General features: G+C 40.7%; 3 protein-coding genes and 1 long non-coding RNA gene across 6 annotated transcripts in view; 2 read left to right on the forward strand and 2 right to left on the reverse strand.

Moving 5' to 3' along the window:
* Positions 1-8,085, reverse strand: part of rhbdl1 (rhomboid, veinlet-like 1 (Drosophila)) — a 67,771-nt gene extending 59,686 nt beyond the window's left edge. Inside the window, exons 1-2 of one of the 3 annotated variants that reach the window (XM_086303292.1) lie at positions 7,876-8,085; positions 7,690-7,787 (exon numbers count right to left, since the gene is read on the reverse strand). In XM_086303292.1, coding sequence (XP_086159418.1) covers positions 7,690-7,709 — 20 coding nt within the window. In that variant the 5' untranslated portion in view covers positions 7,710-7,787; positions 7,876-8,085. Of the gene's footprint in view, positions 1-7,689 lie in introns of all 3 variants that reach the window. The other 2 variants (XM_086303298.1, XM_086303291.1) reach the window with 2 other exon arrangements.
* The window catches only part of LOC147323114 (uncharacterized), a 49,598-nt gene that overhangs the window by 22,053 nt on the left and 8,850 nt on the right, over positions 1-18,695 (forward strand). The window lies entirely within an intron of this gene.
* Positions 5,573-7,006, forward strand: h1-0 (H1.0 linker histone). The gene has a single exon (XM_086303281.1). It carries the CDS (start codon positions 5,831-5,833, stop codon positions 6,422-6,424), a length of 594 nt encoding a protein of 197 aa, XP_086159407.1. The 5' UTR covers positions 5,573-5,830; the 3' UTR covers positions 6,425-7,006.
* On the reverse strand, positions 8,234-18,137 carry rhot2 (ras homolog family member T2). The gene is made up of 19 exons (XM_086303290.1): positions 17,932-18,137; positions 17,203-17,261; positions 16,227-16,308; positions 16,050-16,093; positions 15,679-15,732; positions 15,539-15,591; positions 15,104-15,212; positions 14,825-14,926; positions 14,583-14,681; positions 14,384-14,492; positions 14,147-14,267; positions 13,845-13,929; positions 13,021-13,166; positions 12,814-12,914; positions 11,360-11,490; positions 11,155-11,235; positions 10,942-11,064; positions 10,223-10,425; positions 8,234-9,564 (listed from the first exon to the last, which is right to left on the reverse strand). Exons 1-19 carry the CDS (start codon positions 17,966-17,968, stop codon positions 9,447-9,449), a joined length of 1,857 nt encoding a protein of 618 aa, XP_086159416.1. The 5' UTR covers positions 17,969-18,137; the 3' UTR covers positions 8,234-9,446.

The raw sequence follows: 18,695 nt of genomic DNA on the forward strand, positions 1-18,695 counted from the left end.
TCTTGTTGCTTCCATCAGCTGTGAAATCGCAGGCAGATGCCACTGGGCCACTTCTATTGTCAGCTTTATTAACCCAACCCAGGAAAGAAGCACCACCATGTTTGACAGAACAGCTTCATATGAACTCTTCTCATTTCTTTGTGGATGTTTGTGATTTACGCTCAGTTTTTTTTGCTTCTAAGGCTTACCAGGGGCTTACATTTTATAGATCCACAGAGGATCTGATAATCAGTACAGCAGTTGTGATCCACAGCAGCGTGAACCAACACAGAAATGACACACAGCGAACCAAACGCACATTTGTCAGCCAAGTGTCCGATTACTTCTGGAGACTTGCCATATTGCCACTATGTGCTGAAACATGGCACAAATGGTTCTTTCAAATAAAACCAGCCAGACTAAAGCCCAGACTTGGCAGTTTGAAAGATTTAACTGGTGAACTTTTAAAGAAGCTGAAGCACAAAGCCTGCAGAAGAACAAAAATGTGCTGCTGGGTGCTGCTGGTTAAATGGCTGGCCTGCATTCAAGTCTATCATAAAGCAATGCAAAACAGCAGATTTTAAGTAAAGTGGATTTATTGGAAGGTGCAAGTGTTAAAAGATTAACACGCTTCATTTCGTATCAGCCTCGATTTGCCCTTTTCTAGCATGGATAAATTATACAGTGTACAAGGATCTGTGTTTAATATTTAGGTTATTCTGGAAGCAATGTTACACTAGCTCACATGCAGATCATGGTACAGACCATCAATTGACATACTGTGTGGAAAAGATGATCTTGACAGGTAACAGCTCTGGTTTTTGTTCAGTGTTTAGCAGGAATGGGGAAAAAATATTCACAAAACTTTTGAAATTTTGTTTGTCAGTACTATATCGATACAAGGACACCAAATATCAATATTTTATTAAATATATTAAAATACAACCAAGTCAGCTCATACTGCCCGATGGGAGGGGAGCTTTCTGCACTAGTCTGACTTGGACTGACTGCAATCACTCAGAGAGAGACTGTCAAAGGTTTGCAAATAATAAATAATTTGTCTAATTTATAAATGCAGACAAATTGCCGACATGTTGGCATTAGTCTGAATGAGTCCCCGTCAATGAGCACAACTAGAGGGGACAGGCTGCCAGCTGATTCTGGCATATTCTGGTTATGTTCCTTTTTTAAAAAAAATTATCATTATTTAGAATTTACCAAAAATATACATTTTTTTAATAGGGAGCCAGACTCAAAATGCCACATAATAGCTTGGTCACTTTATCCACGTTTACTGAGTATAAACAACCAAACAAGAGTTCATCCCAAACCCAGTTCCCTTATCATAAAACATACAGTATACTGTTAAGCCCTGTCCTGCCCAGTTTTCATAACTTGCATCTACCTTATTAAGTAAAAAAAAAATCAAGCTCATAAGCGCACCATCTTGAGGTCCTAGCCTCTTCATTCCAATCATTCTTGTTAAGAAATTGTAACCAGAGTTTTAGAGGCAACCAACTGGTTATATTCCTGTGGTACAGGAAGACCGCTGAGCACAAATGGAACAGTTAAATGTAAATTTCAGTCTGTGTGGACAACAACAGATGTGTGATTTTGACGATTTAACACAGTTAACTGCTGTATTATCAGAAACCGATTGCATGTCATTTCCAACTTGACCGCATTCATGCAAAGACTAATAGACTGACTCAGTCTTATGGCAACATTTACGGCCAATTTTAATGACAATGTTGATTTACTTAACAATCTCATTTTGCTAAAATAAATAAGTGATAACTGAATTGAGAGAAATTGATTTTATTGGATAAGACATATACTGACAGAGTTTAACTTTGCGGACATAATTTGCAATATTATTTTTATAATTGTTGCAATACTCGTTTCTAATTATTGCAAAATGTTAAAAACTGCCGTATCATATGATGAGTGTTGTGATATTTTGTATCATGGGATGTCTGGCGATTCCCACCTTCCCGTTTAAGAGGTGGTGTAGTCATCCGTTTTATTATCATAGTTGTAGATATGGATTCTGAGACTAACTGTTGGCAGCTAAACAAATTTGGAGCCTTTTACATCCCTCTCGCTTCCAAAATGTATTCATAGAGAGATGTTCCCGTCACACATTTTAGTTTAAAACAGTCCTTTTACTGTAACTGACTGGAAACTCTTCCACATAGGATAATCTCACTAGATATACATGAGGTAAAATATGACAAATTACTCAAACAATGCTCAATGCTGCTCAAACAATGAGGGAAATTGTTTGTGTGGTGTATTTACGAGACCGTAATAAAACCAGTTTTACAAATACTGAATTTAAAGCAGTGCTCTTTTAAACGTAACACAGTGTAATTGTCTGCTGGGCAGTTCTGGACCCTCTGACATCCGATCAACTTCTCTGATAGGCAGCACAATGAGGCCTTCAGAAGCAAAATGGTGGCTGATGTTACCCAGAATGCTTTGGACCAGCGACAGGACGAGACTTGAGATTGTTTACTTCAGCTAAAATTACAAACTGGCATCAGATAAATTTAGAGTGGGAACGCTAACACACGTGACGCGATGGTGTAGCTGTCTTCTGTAAATACATATGTAACATAACTCCGACTCCACTCTCTCCAACTTTAGACAACTACACCAGCACTGGGTCAAACATTATGTAAGGCGAATCTCAGACACACATGACCCATAAATGCACAGTCAACACCAAAGTGGCATCAGGATCTTTTAAGGTCACAGGCAGCATGTATGGACTGTTTTTTTTCTCTTTACTCTATTTGAACACTCTAAACACTAACATATCTCTCTTTTTTAACCTAATGTACACATACTCACACTCTAATAAATACATTGAAGCATCTTGCCAATAATACTGTGATGTAGAGGATCCAGGAATCAAACCACCAACCTTCTGATTAGTGTACAACCCGCTCTACCATCTCAGCGCCGCCTACATAAGGCTGCAACTATTACAAAACTGAGAAGTAATTAAGCGACAGAGTCCAAAGCCACCTCAACAGCTTCTTTTGTTTAGTTTATTGTAATGTGAAACACAAAAAGAAGCAGATACCGGGGAACCAACCCATGTTTGCATAAAATACTAATCAATCAAAAATTATTTCCTTTCGAGCAACTAATTGATTAATCGACTTAATCACTTGTCCCACACCACTGAGACTCTAATGCTTGAGGGGAGGGGTGGGGGGAAGGGGCCACAGCAGGCTATAATTGTGGCAGGGATTCAGACAATCAGCGGATAATTGTTAATTATGAGTCGCCTGTGAAACAGAAACGCCTCCGCGACGGTCCTAATAAAAGTGCCACGTTCGTCAAGTTACATATCATTACCCCGATAATTACTTCGATGCTGCGCGCTGAGCGGGGCTCGGGAGGTCCAGCCTGTGTGAAGGACATCCCTCTGCCGGTGAACGCAGGGAGTGGTCTAACTGGACTACAACTCCGTGTTTGGCTGCTGTTTTTCAGCACCGCTTCCTAAACGGGGCACAAGCGGCCAAAAACAATGACGCGTCACTGCGAGCAACCGGTGACAAAAACAACGGCCCCGGAGTCAGCCCTCCACTCCAATCAAACAAGCCGAAACGCGAACGCTGTTCTTGTTACTCCTGACCCCGAAAAGGAGCCACAAACAATAGAGATGTTGTCCATATTATCATAAAACCAACAGTGAGTATTTATACAGTCAAACGCGTACACGCGCAACGCACAGCCCAATTATTCTCCTCCATTCACTTACACCACATTCATATTTTTGTTCCCTCCAGCTCGCCTGAGCTCAATTATTCACTCCTTCACCTACCTACACCACCAACGCCACCCGTGCACTTGTGCTATATGAGTATAAATACTATTTCATATGGACCCTCCTACACACACACACTCATCCATTCATAACTCATCCTTTCATCTTTTCCGTCCCTCTTAAGCTCCATGTGTACCACATGAAAGGGGGGGAAAAACACACACACACACACACACATTCATTCACTCTACGCCCCCTCCCCTCTCTGATCGTTTTCACCCATTCAATCCCTCCTCACTCACTAACCCACTAACTCACCCAGACTGTGGTTAACAGAGAAACACACACGCCAGAAGCCCCCCAAAACAAAACCCACTCAGTCCTTAAACTCACTATAAACACACAGGTGGATAAACAAGGGAGAGAAATAATTTATATGTCATTCATATATATTTATATAGAAACAGGCACGCGAGATATTATTGCAATCTAGCTAAATGTAATTTTATAATAGTGGGTACTTTAGTGGGTACTCCAAAATGGGCAGAATCCTGCAGTAGCCTACAGTGGAGGACCTCCTCTGTGAAAAGCTGCCTAGTTGTCGGCGTGGTTTTTGTGTGTGTATGTGTGCAAGATTTAGTGTGATGCGCAGGAGGACAGAAACTGGTATCCATCCAAAAATTAGTCCCCAATAACTTGGATAAGCACGTCACAAAAGTCGAGTGAGAGCACTACTCCTGTGGCTGTGAGTTTCATATAGGAATCAAAATGGCGTTGCAGGGAGGGACAGTAAACCTGATATTAAAATGAGAAATAATGTAGCAGAATTGTTGCAAAGTTCATTATCTGGGATCTATTTTTTGCTGCTTTGCATCGGCACCCCAGACCCTCACTATCATGAGCAAAACCACACGTCCAACCTGTTATTGACTGTGGTCTGATGCGCCAGTTCCTGAACAAAAGAAAGCCATCACTGCGCCCTATACTGAAGGACTTTGGTTTCGGCTGCGGTCCCCCGTGTGCAGCTGGACTCACACCTGGTCATACAGCGACCACTCATCCGTGACCCCTGTCAGAAACGGTGTGATCAATTTTAAGACCCGCTATCAGAATCCCTAATCTTTGAAGGTGTTGGCAACTTTCCTGACAATGAAGCTCGAGTGGAGACTGCCATAGTGACAGTTATAACCAATTCTGCCTCAATATGAGCAAACACGGGGAACCCACGAAGCGTGTCACGATCCGAATAAACCCACATTACCGTCCCGAGTGTCACCTGCAACTTGGATACCGTGACATTTAATTTATACGTGGTTTAACAGTAAATAATCTCGACCACGTCACTCAAAGTCAATGGCCGGACTGTGTTAGTTGTGAAAATGTATCCATGTATTAAAAGGAAAAACGGACTCCTGCATTGCACGAACAGCGTGCATCAGCACGAGCATAGATGCAGTTTCGATGTGCGTTGGGTGATTTTGTCCCAGGTTCCGCGTGTTTGGGTCAATTTAATGCGAATTGTGCAAAATTGTTCACGGCACGCGTTACTTCCAGCGGGTTTTCCTGGAATAAAAGTTGTTGGCCGGCGCGGATGGAGGACAACGAGTGTGCCGGCGTGAAGCCCAATGTCTCTGCTATCAGCCCGTGATGTTCCGCTCGGTAGTATTCATCGGGAGTTTTTATATTTGTCAGGAGTTGGAGGATGAAGAAACACAAACGGGACGGCGCCAGTTCCATGGAGTCCGCTAGATCAGCTGCTGGCAGTTGGTGTTCTCAATCACGTCCGCAGATAGGCTTCATAGGCTCACTAACGCGCCTGTGGAATAAGACACTTAAACTGATCCCGGGTATTAAAGCGTGACTTTGTGTGGATGAGATTTTTTATTATTTATAAGCAGAAATAAAGTAGCGCATTGTCCGATAACCTGGACTTAGAGGAAAAGCTTCATTTCTGACTGCGCGTTTATTTCGCTCTTCTCGACGTTCCTGTGCACAGAGCAGGGTGACACTTACACCTTCCAGGACTTGCTGGTTAACTTACTCAAAACAAAGAAGAACAAAAAAGTCATCATGACGGAGACATCCACGGCTCCAGCCAAAGCCAAGAAGGCATCCAAGCCCAAGAAGCTCGCTTCTCATCCCAAGTACTCGGACATGATTAAAGCGGCTATTGTTCACGACGCGAGCCGGAGCGGAGCGTCCCGTCAGTCCATCCAGAAGTACGTGAGGAAAAACTACAAGGTGGGCGACAACGCCGATGTCCAGATTAAAATGGCCTTGAAGAGACTGGTGGCGGCTGGGACGCTGCGACACACCAAGGGAATCGGCGCGTCCGGATCCTTCAGGCTCACCAAACCGGAGGACTCCAAAAAGTCCACCAAGGCGGTAGCGGTGACGGCCGCCAAGCCAAAGAAAGCGGCTAAGCCCGCCAAACCCAAGAAGGTGGCCAAGCCCAAGAAGGTGGCCAAGACACCGGAGAAACCCAAGAAAGCAGCTGCGAAGAAAGTGAAGAAGGTCGCGAAGAAGGCGACGCCAGTAAAAGCCAAAAAGGCACCGGCGAAGAAACCCAAGGCAGCCAAGCCCAAAGCAAAACCAGCAAAGAAAGCAGCCAAGCCCAAGGCAAAGACACCCAAAAAGGCAGCCAAGACATCAAAAAAGAAGTGAATGGACAATAGCGGAGGCAAAATCACTGTAAATACTTAAGGAAATGTTTTCGTATATGTATTATTTTTGTAAGGTGTCATGCAAACTTATACTGTTTTTACCAGTAGTTTTCTGTCCATTTGCACTATAGCCTAAAAAAGCTGTAGAAATAATTGTGAGCATTGTTTTTTTGTTTTTTTAATTATTGCGTTAATAATAATATTAATAATACTGTTAATTCCCGTCTGATCCTCGGTTACTTATGGGCTAGAGTGAGATCTTGCTGATAAGGAAAACTTGTATATACAGTGGAAGTCATGAATAGTTGTTGTTAGTGCACGAGGTCATGCTGAAAATACAAATGTTTCAATGTTGAGCATTGTTGAGCCTTCACAATGTACAGACCATGGGAGGCGAGCGTCAGCAAGAATTTCCTAAAGCCTCTATAGTGGTCATTCAGACTCCATCCTGTATATATTTTTTTCCATGTTCAGACGACTCATGATGTACAAGCACCACTCTGTATTCAGTCACTTTTAAAGACTGCTTACACTGCGACCCAATAAACCTTTGTGTCATCTTCTAAAAAACAAAAAAGTGTTTTCAACTTATTGCGCGCATGTGCGTAATTCGCTCCGTGAAGCGGATGGATAAAATACTGTGCACAGCAAAACTCTAAAGGCTTATATGTCATTTATTTGGCTGCAAGGACAAAGAACACAGTGTTCTCAATTTTGGATGTGTGGATATTTGGGATGACATATAAACCCTCTTTTCCATAGTATTAGTTATGCGCTGGGATTTAACAAAGCCCACCTACGGAAGCCTTAATGACATATTTTAATCGCATAAGAGCTGATTAAATATAGTGAAACTTGAGATGACTTCAAGTTATAACGTGGCAATTTACACTATGAAGCAATACTTCAACTTATCAAGTGCAACCTGTTCTCCGTGGGTGCAGACAATAGGTTTGATTTATAATCCGAGTGACATAAAGCACGAAGCCTGCACACAACAGAGCGGGAAATGTGCACAGGAATAAAGCACTTTAATACAATGAAAATGCAGTTGTATACAATGGCAGGGGCATTAAATAACTGGGGGTTAACGCTTTTTAGTGAAACCCACAATTCAAACGCTCCTACATAGCGTTAAGCTAGGCGATTGTTAACCTGTAACAATCATTCGCACATCAAACTCAACATCTATCATGTAGAGGGGCTGCAGATCCCCGAGGAGGTGCCTTTGCAGACACACCCATCGTTTGCCGTCCTCCTCCTTACCTGAGGAGCAACTCTGCCATCTTGTGGCGTCCTGAAGGAACAAACGGGCTCCTCTTCACTGCAGTCGGCACAAAGGCGGCAGCAGACTGGATTCCCAACTGATGATGAGAGTCAGGAATCAGGATTACATGTAAATAACTCCCCTCTCGTTATCTTTATATAGGGATGTAAGATTGCTGCACTAACCTTGTTTAAAAGCTCCCTGCTGAGCAATCAATGTGCAGCGGGCAGACCAACCAAAGCATGCCACTGTTGAAACCGCATCAATGAGGAGTAATCTAATTTTCAGTATTTTAACTCTTTACGCATATAAATAAATAAATAAGGTTTTGTGATTAAGTTTACAGAGAATCCATTCCTCCTGTGACTCATATACACTCGGATGCCAGATATTAAAAACATCTGCTCTCGCTTGAGCGCTAAAAACAAAAAACTTCAGTAACGACAGAAACTTGGTCCAAAGATAAAAGTGCCAACTATTAAACATCAATAATAATTACAGTTTCACAACATCTCTTTCAACAGTCATGACGTCTCCACCCAGTCTGGTCTGGTCTTTTATTAAGCAACTAAAATCAGTAAGAAAACTGTTTTAAAAGTCAAAGAAACGTCCGGGGAAAACAGTGGGTTCAGAGCTAAATCAGTCAACAAAACAGGTATAATAATCAAAGAGTCATAGTGGGAAAACAATACAATGGTGGACTCTGTGACATAGGAAAATCATTGGAAGGGTGTTAGGGGGGAGAAAAAAAAAAAAAAGCACAAATCAAACAGTTAAAATCGATTAAAATTAATTTAACTTCAAAGTGAAATTGACAAACCTAGCAGAAGCAAAGATAAATGACCACATTTTTCATTTAAAATGTAAAATTTTGTAGGTGTGCCTGGTCTCCTTTTAGAGCAGAAAATATTTCCTACATTCCGGCAAATGCAAAACCACCATCTTCCACATGAAAGGAAAGTTTCTTTCTGCACAAAGAGAAATCTCTCCCTGCCACAGCATTCCCCATTAACACTTTGCTACTAAAAAAGAAAAGAAAAACAATACTTCATCAGTCCAAACAGCATGCCTAAGAGGAAAGTAGCATGCTACAACTACCCACTGCCACTGGATTAATTTGGCAAATCGTATACGATTAATTTGTATCTCCGGTATCTCAGTCAGAAGAAACAGCGATTCTCATGTGTGGGTTTCAGCAGCAGCCAATCAGCAAGTAGTCTTTGCCAAAATGCTTCACATGCTGCCCTTTGGTTCGTGTTTCAATTTGGCATATTTTGCTTTATGCACGTATATAAAAATCTCTCATCATTAGCACTATATTGACACTGAGGGGGAAAGCAGTGGGCTTGACACTGCTTTCTTCCTGCATTTCCTCCCCTCTGATAAAGCACCTTTTTGGATATTAACAGTAGCAGTTCTTGGAGTGTCAAGCACAGAAAGGCTACCCACTACTTAGCCTGGACGAACAATGTAAGGCGGAAAAAGCTGGGCCCGGCAGCATGGGGAATAATACGATCATCAGCTTGCTGCTGGTGTGATGTGATCAACTGACTTCAAAGTGGAGAAGAGATCAGATGATGGAAATGGCAGAGATATGGAAAGTGTCCTGGAAGCCTTCAGGGTATTAAAAAAAAAAAGTAAGATGACATGGACTTTGTCTAGTTCAAGCTGTGGCGGTTCTGCATCTGGTCACAGAGGTTTGGTCTTGATGGATGGAGCATCAGGCTGGGGGGGGAAAGCCTTTCCAGCTTGTCAGTTATTTCAGTCTGGCAACAGCTCTGTAGATAGCAAAACCCAGAACTGCAACCACAGCCGAGCCCAAAGCCACTCTCAGCCAGAATGTTGTGTTGCTCATGTCTGAACCATTCAGGTGCCTGGAGATTGAAAGGGAAAAAGAGCAATCACAGAGGGTCAGCAATAAAAAAAAAAAAAACCATGAACAAGCATTAATATTACAAACATCTAGCTTACTTTACACCTTCACCTAGCACCTTTTATTCATTCAGCTTTATAGTTTCTACAGTTTTAATGAAACTTTCTCCTGAATACACCCCTAGAAACTCTGTATATCAAAATGATTTTTAATGATAATAAAATGTGGTAGATATAACTCTACACTTTATTTAGTATGTGCAGAGCCATAAATATGCAATTAACCCCTGCCTCGGCTTTCTGCTGCCTGCCTGCCATCATCTCCCTCTGCACGTGCAAACCAAAGTGACTGTCAGAATCTGTGTGTATGATGTTTATGAAACTGTCATTGGTACTATACAGTTACAGGTAACAGTGTTATCTAATGTCTGACAGCACTTAGGATATTTTTAATCTGTGCGCAGTTTACCTAAAACAATATACGGTTCCTATAGGTGGATATATATAATATATAGAGACATTTACCTCACATATACTTCTCTATTAATAAATCTAACATGGGCTCAACCTGGGATGTTCTCCCTGTACCAAAGAACCTAAATGGTGACTGAAAACAGGAGGTGGTGACTGAGTGCAGCAGGCTGTCTAACTGAAACATACGGGTACATGGCTGCCCAGGCAAGTCTTGTGTAGATGTTCTTGCTGGTGGAGTCAAGGGACAGCGTGGAGAAGGGCATCGGTGGAGGCAGTCTGTGCTTATAACAGAACTCTGCTGGGGTCATCCCGTGGAACTGCTTCACTTCAGGAAGGTCCACCTTGCAGGCGACCAGCACGCATGGGATGTTGCTTTCCATGTAATGTTGCTAAATTAAAAAAAATTAACAAGTTCAAACAGTGAAAAGCTGAGTTGAGAGAGGAGCAAATTTATATAAAAGGGTGTCCTAATGTAATTCAGATAACACATAACTATGGGGTTGTCAACTAATTACAGCCAGTGGGTCCAAATACAAGCAAATTAAATCACAGTTTATGTTTATGTGTTGCTTAGTAACTGCAGAGTAATTGTAACTGAATCTTTCTTTAGTCAAACAAATATTAAAAAACTAATAATGATGCTGGAAGGATGTCTGTCTCAAGTCTATTTAATATGTTGGACCGTCTAACCTCTGCAATCTTCAGCTCTCCAAACTTATCTTTCTGTAATTACATATACGAACGGTAAAGACTGGGAGAGGCTGCAAAGTGAGCTGTGCTGGATTATCAGATAGGGTAACTGTGGGCAAACAGCAGCAAAACACACAGTAAAAGTAGAACTGATCTCAAAATTAAAAAATAAATAGAAATTGACACTTTGTCCTTCAAATGGTCCTGCAACTGACCTTGTATATGCTGGCACAATAGTTGAAGGAATGGGGGTCACTGATGTCGTACATGAGACAAGCAACATCACAGGAGGCGTCTGACTTCTTCAAGAACTCTGTCTCCACATCTACCTCGTTAAGCTGCAGAGAAGAGAAGGTTGCTCAGGTTATAGTCAGGGTCAGATAGAGAGAGACGGTGATTTAAAAAAAATCCCCATGGGAGCTACTTACGATAAGGTACTTTTCCTGGTTACTGACTTGTACAGTATTTATGACATAAGGGCAGAAGGCACTGCTGGAATCGCCTTTATTCTATTAAAGCAAAAAAAGACACTTTAGCATGATCAGAGTTAATAGTAAAGAGTGGTATTTGTCTATCACTACCTAAGAATGCAACATATGACATTCAGCTCCGGACTAGGTGATGGGGACATACCACAGTGTGGCGATCCAAAAAGGCCTGGAGGAAGGCCGACTTGCCTGTCCCTCTTGGTCCAATCACTTTGCAGAGAAATACTGATCTCTGGGTCTGTCGCTTTTCTAGGTCCACCTTTTTCTCTCGTGTCACTTCACATATGAACATTTAAACAAACAAACAAACAAATAAATCACAAAACGGGCAAAAACACTGATATGCTATTTTTTTCCTATGAAGCTGGTTAGACTTCAACTAGCTTAGCTGTAAGAGCACCACCGATGCTCATCAAAAGAAAAACGTTAAACATTTCAGATGTTAAAATTCTGGAAAAAAACATAAAACACCAAAACATAAGATGCCAAAAGATCAGCCTGTAAAAACAGTGTAGAAATTACCCAAAGATAAACTGGTCAACACATGTATTTGCTACTGCCCCATCTAATAAGCCACTTTAGTTATCTTAAAATGTTTTGCCGTATTTCACATTTGACATGAAAGTTGCTGGTGAACATAAACCTTGAGTAAAGTGACCTCTAGTGGTTGTCAATACCCGTACACATAAACACTGCATTAGTTTTAAATGAAGTGTAAAGTTTAAAGTTTGTGCTCAAAGCAACCAATAGAAATAGAGCTAAGAATTTAAACTTTAAAATAAATCTATCAGAAAAGATAAAAAGAAGAGCAAAACACTGGCTTCTACTCACTGATGTTACTTAAGTGCAATCTTTAGCCTGAATGTAGTTCTCAATGACACTAAAATGAGGAGGTTTTATCCTGCGCACAGTACAAAAACCCCTGATGACAGGCAGTTATTAAGCAGACTTTCCCTGAATGATTCTGCTAACATGGCTAAAACCAAAGTACACAAAGAGGTTAATTTATTTATTTAAAAGAAAATCAAAGTAAGATCAGGTTTTCTTGCACAAAAAAGGCTGACTCACCAATGGACATCAAACTACCTAAAAGAAAACTAAAACCAGCACGCACATGCACAAAAAGTCTCTTTGAAAAAATGAAAGACTTTTGATGTTTTCCTGACAAATGTGTAACATTACATCACACATCCTTACAAAACTGTTCTCAAACTGCCCACAATGTGTCTGCAGATATCTTTAAGTCACATCCTGTCATATACTGTCAATCACAAAATACAAACTTCATCACTCATTGAGTTAATACCCAGTTACTTTGCCATGCAGAGAGTGCACTGTGCTTCAACGCATGCATCCATAAATGTATTGAAACACATGCAATTTATAAACTTCCATTTCAAGGGGAACTATTAGATCAGATCACCGTGCACAAGCTAAACTTATTCAACAGCATTAAGACTAATCTTCCAATATAGAGCTTAACATATGAGAATTACATTTAAGAAGTACTGATATCTCCTATGTGTCACAGTAATAATGCCTTTTATTCACCATCCATGTTAAACACACACACAAACACACACACACACACACACACACCTGTGACTCCAGCAGTCTGTGAGTCCTGTTCAGTGAGAATAGGGTAGCCTAGATATCCTAGGTGCTCCAGGCAACGGTGGATGTCAAGGTATGCAGAAAGCCTGTGAAGGTCATACGTGTGCAGACAATAAACTCCTGGACGTGCATTAAAGTGTAAACCCAGAGCTTACTTAACACATAATGTCAATAATTTACAAAGAAACTTACGTCCACTGACAGAGGTAGCCGTGATTTGAGATGTAGCCCTTATTTGTGGTTGGGACAGTCATGTAGACTTCAGGACCCCATGGCATGTAAGGACATACGCAAAACAGGTTTCTAAGCTCTTTCGGTGACAAGGCGGAGTCCTTATCCTAAGAGGGAAAGCAATGCACTTCTTCAAAACCAGAATGTCAGTAATGTAACTGCTCATCTGGCTCACAATCCATCGCAGTTCACTGTTTATTATGACAAATGTTGTGAGACCCTATAGATGATCACTGTGTGTAACTTTGATTAAATTCTTATCAATACCATAGGAGTAGTGAATCCTGTGAATTGTGGATGAATGGATGGATAGACTCAACATGGTATGAGCTACCATTTAACAGGGAGATCATGTTTACACTAATTTTACTGTGCAGCATGACACGAGACCCTTTCAAACACTCACTGCATTCTATTAATCGATCTGGCTTTATGTGTTAGCGGCACCCTGTTTATTTTTCATAACAAAGCTGAGACAGCAGTCATTACAAAAATCTATGTACCTCCTTTAACACAGAACTGAATTCATACTGTCACATTAACAGCACACATAAAATTACAAGCAGAGAGAACAAGAGCCAGTTTGTGCACTTTTTGTTGTCAGAGGCATATAAACATTCAGTTTACTAAACCTAAGTGTGTACGGACACTTTCCTTGACTACATACATCAAATCTTGTGCATAATAGACAAAATTGCACAAGTACTGAGGTACCTTCCAGCATCAAGGTCAAGGAAACTTTTTAAATAGAGCTCATGACTCAAACAACTGAACTTGCTACTTACTTCATCGTACTTGTCAAACAACTGCTGGATGAACTGGTAACCCTGATGATTGAGCTCTGTGGTGCAGCCAACAGGAACTCTGAGTCTGACAACAGAAGAACATTTAGATATTTCAGTATTTCTCTGACTAATGCAGAAAAACCAAACAAAGTCAAAACCACCTGGATGAACAGGATGACAGATTACTGTAACTGTACAGGAGCAATGACGTTTTCAGTGTAATTATATGCCCCACTGGTTTACTGTGGCCTTCAGCAATGTTATGTTTTTGGACTGAGACAGGATGCAGGCACTACACATACTCAGGGTAAAGGTAATCATCAGTCAGCTCAAGGTTGTCATCGTAGCCAAACTTTCTGAGGATAGTCCACGTGGTTTCATGTCGACCCCTCTGAATAAATAATGTATTAAGGAACAAGAAACCTGAAAAAAGAAGAAGAAAAAGAAACGTGACACCATTAGTTGAATATGGCCCTCAAACAACCTGGTTTAAGGTTACACGCTGACATTCATAACTTTGTATTTAATTATTTTTTAACCATTTAGGGTCAGGCCATTGTCCTGGACTCCATCGCTGGTGTTCTTCCAAACTACAGTCTTTACATCTTCTAAGGCTTGAGGTGCCAGAGGATTCCCAAAACAGGATTTCTACATGAAGACATGTGTTTTTAGTAAACAAATCAGATGTTTGTCTGAAGTAAAAGCTGAGAAAACATTTGATTTGTTTAAAATGAGCACCTGAAAGCTGTTGAGTTCAGCATCACTGAGGATGCGATCGTTGTCCTGGTCGGAAATGTAGAATATTCGGGTGAGGGCTCGGACACACGACGGTTTTAGCTAGAGATAAACATTAGATATAAAATTAATTAATTTGAATGTATGCTTGTATACAAGTGAAGTGTTTCAGACAGGAAGAACCACACCTGGCATGCAGCTCCAAAATAAATAAATAAATAAATAAATAAAAAATAATGGCTGACCTGTTTGTCCTCAGGGTCATAAAGAGGAGCAGTGGGGTGTAGCACTGCCTTCTGTGCATAATAGAACAGCTCTGAAATGTTTTTTAGGTTCTTTGCAGAGCACTTGGAAAAAAGAGACAAAGTGCAAAGAATGGTTCAGATATCATTGTCACAGAAATCCCAAAGGCAGATAAGGTGTTCATGTGTAAATATTTTTATGAATCCAGGCGAGTCCAGGTAAAATAAGCAGGTGTGTACAGACAGGAGAGATTAGATCTGTGTGTGTGAGTTAAGTTTCACCTCAACACATGTCTCAATCTCAGAGAACTGGTTCATGATGGGTAGAATGGTTTCCATGGAACTCCCACAGCGCAGATCAGATTTGTTTCCCACGAGGATGATGGGAACCCTGATGTAGCAAACGGAGACAGAAGAACTTTCAGCACAACACCGTCAGGACTTATTAAACACATACATCACAACCTAAGCTCCTGGCCACTTGTGGGATTCAAATACTAATACTCGTTCCACATTTTGAGAATTTCACTGATGCGCTAAGGTCCACTTTATAAAATGTCACAAGAAGCTCTAGTTCCCAGATTACAATGTTTGCCAACATCATATGCAAACAAACACTGTAAAAGAGTGCAAAGTTCAACAGATTAGAGGACACCTAGCCGCACACACACACACACACACACACACACACACACACACACACACTCTAATACATACTTGTTTCCCTTCTCTGCATCTCCGTTGACTAAAGGTATCCATTTGGTTTTAATCTGAAAAAAGAAAAGGCGGCATGTAACACATGTGCGTGGGATCACTGTACAGTATGACACAATATAAGACAAACAGTAGTTTACTACCTTGTCTATTGTGTCCTCATTGGTGACATCATACACTACACACACCACATTAGCCTGTAAGGGGTGTAAAAAGAAAGTTGGATCTTAATCCTAAAAACTGAGAGCAGACTCAGTTTAAACGGTTTAAATGATTGCTACTTTACACTCATTTCAAAGACAAACAAAACAAAAACTAGAACAATAAAAGAACTTTAAGTACTGATTACATTTCGCAAGAGTGCATATATGTAACTGGACTCAGAGAAAGGAAAAGGATCAGTCTGAAGTTTTATGGCCCCAGCTTTCATATTTTTATTTACAAGTATGCAAAGGTGCACTCCAGCTGGAAATAATAACATTTATTATGTTCTCTTGCTGCTTGCTGCATTTACCTTGATGATCTCATCTCTAAGGACCTCGTCACTCTGCTCTTTTTCTGTTAAAGTTGAAGATAAACATTAATCTCAAACTCATGCCATTCAGACACATGTGCACAATTTGCAACTTCGACAAACTGCACACACAGTGTACAACAAGAACAAATCAATGGTGTAATAATGATGTGCTACCTGAATAGTCCACTATGTGTGTGGGAACCTTCTCTGGAGTCACATCAGCAGGGATGGTTATCTCTTCAGCTCTGGGGGGAACCTGTTAGAAATTAAACATCATTAACTGAATTAATAATCACAAACTACTGTTGGATGCAGTCATAATAAGACTCTGGTCATAAAAAGACAGATATGGTCAGCAACAATAAGTAGGCTGTGGTGTTTAACCCATGCTCAATTTGTGTCAAGCAGTACGTCAGTAAAATATCCCCCACATCATTACACCACTGCTAACCTGAGCTGTTGATACAGGGCAGGCTGGTTACATGCTTTCATGTTGCTTACACAAAAATGCGACTGCCATCCAAATGTCACAGCAGAAGTCGTCACTCAAAAAATTGCGATTATCCAATTGTTGTTAGTCTGTGCTAACTATAACTTCATTTTGACAGCTGACAGGATGGTATCTACTTTAGTGTTGTACATAATGTGCTTTTAGCTTTAATTTTCTGCATACTCCAATAACCTCTTTTTACTATCAAGGTAACTGTTGCTTTCTATCAGCTTGAACCCATCTAGCTATTCTGAACTCTTGCATGAACAGGATGCCTAACCTGAGAACTGCTGCTCAGTGGATATTTTTTGGTTTTCAGACCAACTCCCAGAGATGCTTGCATGGGAAGATCAGATCAGTGGTTTCTGAAGTACTCAGACCAGCCTGTCTGGCACCAACCATAATGCCACGTTCAAAGTCACTTTAATCACGTCTTTTGGCAATTGTGATGCTCGGTTTGAACTTCAGCTTGTCATCTAGAACATGTCTACGTGCCTAACTGCACTGAGTTGCTGCCATTTGATTGGCTGCTTAGATATTTGTGTTAGTAGGCAGTTCAAAAGGTGCACCCAAAAAAGTGAAGGAGTGTACATAGCAAGAAAAGGCAAATGTTTAGATGCTTAGAAAGGCACAGCAGTGGTGAGCTGTGCTTACAGTTACCTGTTCAGGAAACTCCTCTCCAACCAGAGACATGATGAGAGATGTCTTCCCCACTTTGGCTGTCAGAGAAGAAAATGAGAGGATGAAAGGCGCTAATCTAGCTCGTATTTTGATAGCACCTAGTTATAAAGTAGTTATTATGCGGAGTGACCGCTTCATAGCCCACTTAATTGAAACGTGTTCACTCAGAAGAAAGCATGATTATATAAAAGACATACTATTGTTTGGCAGCTAACTGTTACTCTGTTTACCTTTAGTTAGTTTATATGGCTCCTTGATGACTGTATCGACCGTTAGAGAGTACTGATGTGTTAGCTTACCTAACTCAAAGCAAACTTTCCAAACTAACAATAAACGATCAATGAAATATACTTATGTTTTGCACAGTATGGCTTAAAACTGTTCAGTCAATAAGATAAAAATACATAAAATGATAACGTTATTGCGATTACTCCGCGCTAGAATCCAGCAGCGCATTATTAACTGTAACTTTCCAGTCAAATATTTTAAGCTAGCGAAATATAAACGACAGACAGGAGTATATTGTACCAGCATAAAACATATATTTTTATATGAGTAACTTCTTTCCTTTTAAAGACACTTATCGCCTCTTGGCATCAGCAGTAACCCAGAACATATTCAACTAGAAGTCAAAAAGTTAGTTAGCTACGGCAGCTAATGGCTGCTAGTTGCTTAGCTTGTGCTCGGCTGTCAGTGTGAATGACTTACGTTCCCCCAGTAAAAGTATCCTGACGTCTTGCTTCATGTTTCCTCTCTCTCTGGAGAACAGTCAGACACGTCGCGGCACTAAAGTGACATCCACCATTCATTTGAATGTCAAATTTCTAGCTTAAAACAAACGTGTGCCACTCCACAGCGATATGCAGCCAAGGTGAAATCATATCTTTCCGGTTCACAGAGGAGACTGTGAAACCACGCCCTCTGCTGGGCACAGGCCAGGCGTTACTCACTGCACTGTTGTCTTTGGATTTACTGCACTGGATCAGGGTTTGTTTGCTCAACTACACACTGAAATCACAGGGAATACACAACAAGTGCAAACAAGAAAAAAATAATATCAAACATGATATGTGGTTTCACATCAATCTGTGTTCATCACTCCCAGTTTAGCATTTTTAAATCACATTTCATCCTCGCAAATATAAATACATGGAGCACATCATCGGGGTCTATATTTTAACATTTGTCCCATTTATTGCCAGTCAATACTATAATTAGAGAGTTTGCTTTTCATTAATTAGAATCTTATTTTTGTAAACAGAATAATTTGGGTGTATAGATGATTGGATTTTTTTTTTTTTCCAGAAAAAACTGTTGAAAAGCCCCTGACAGAAGTGGTGACTAGTATTGGTAATTAGTGAGACTGTCATTGACTGGGAAGCCAGACTTCAAGACTTTGTCACAGAATATCACTTGTGTGTGTCCTTTTATAGAAGGAACGCGGGGACAATGAGTACAACATATTCTGAGGA

This window comes from Aulonocara sp. 'chitande type north' Nkhata Bay, linkage group LG8, assembly GCF_057382095.1.
Source record: "Aulonocara sp. 'chitande type north' Nkhata Bay isolate Kocher_YH1m ecotype deep benthic linkage group LG8, A_spYH_male_GT1.1, whole genome shotgun sequence".
Classification (NCBI taxonomy): Eukaryota; Metazoa; Chordata; class Actinopteri; order Cichliformes; family Cichlidae; genus Aulonocara; species Aulonocara sp. 'chitande type north' Nkhata Bay.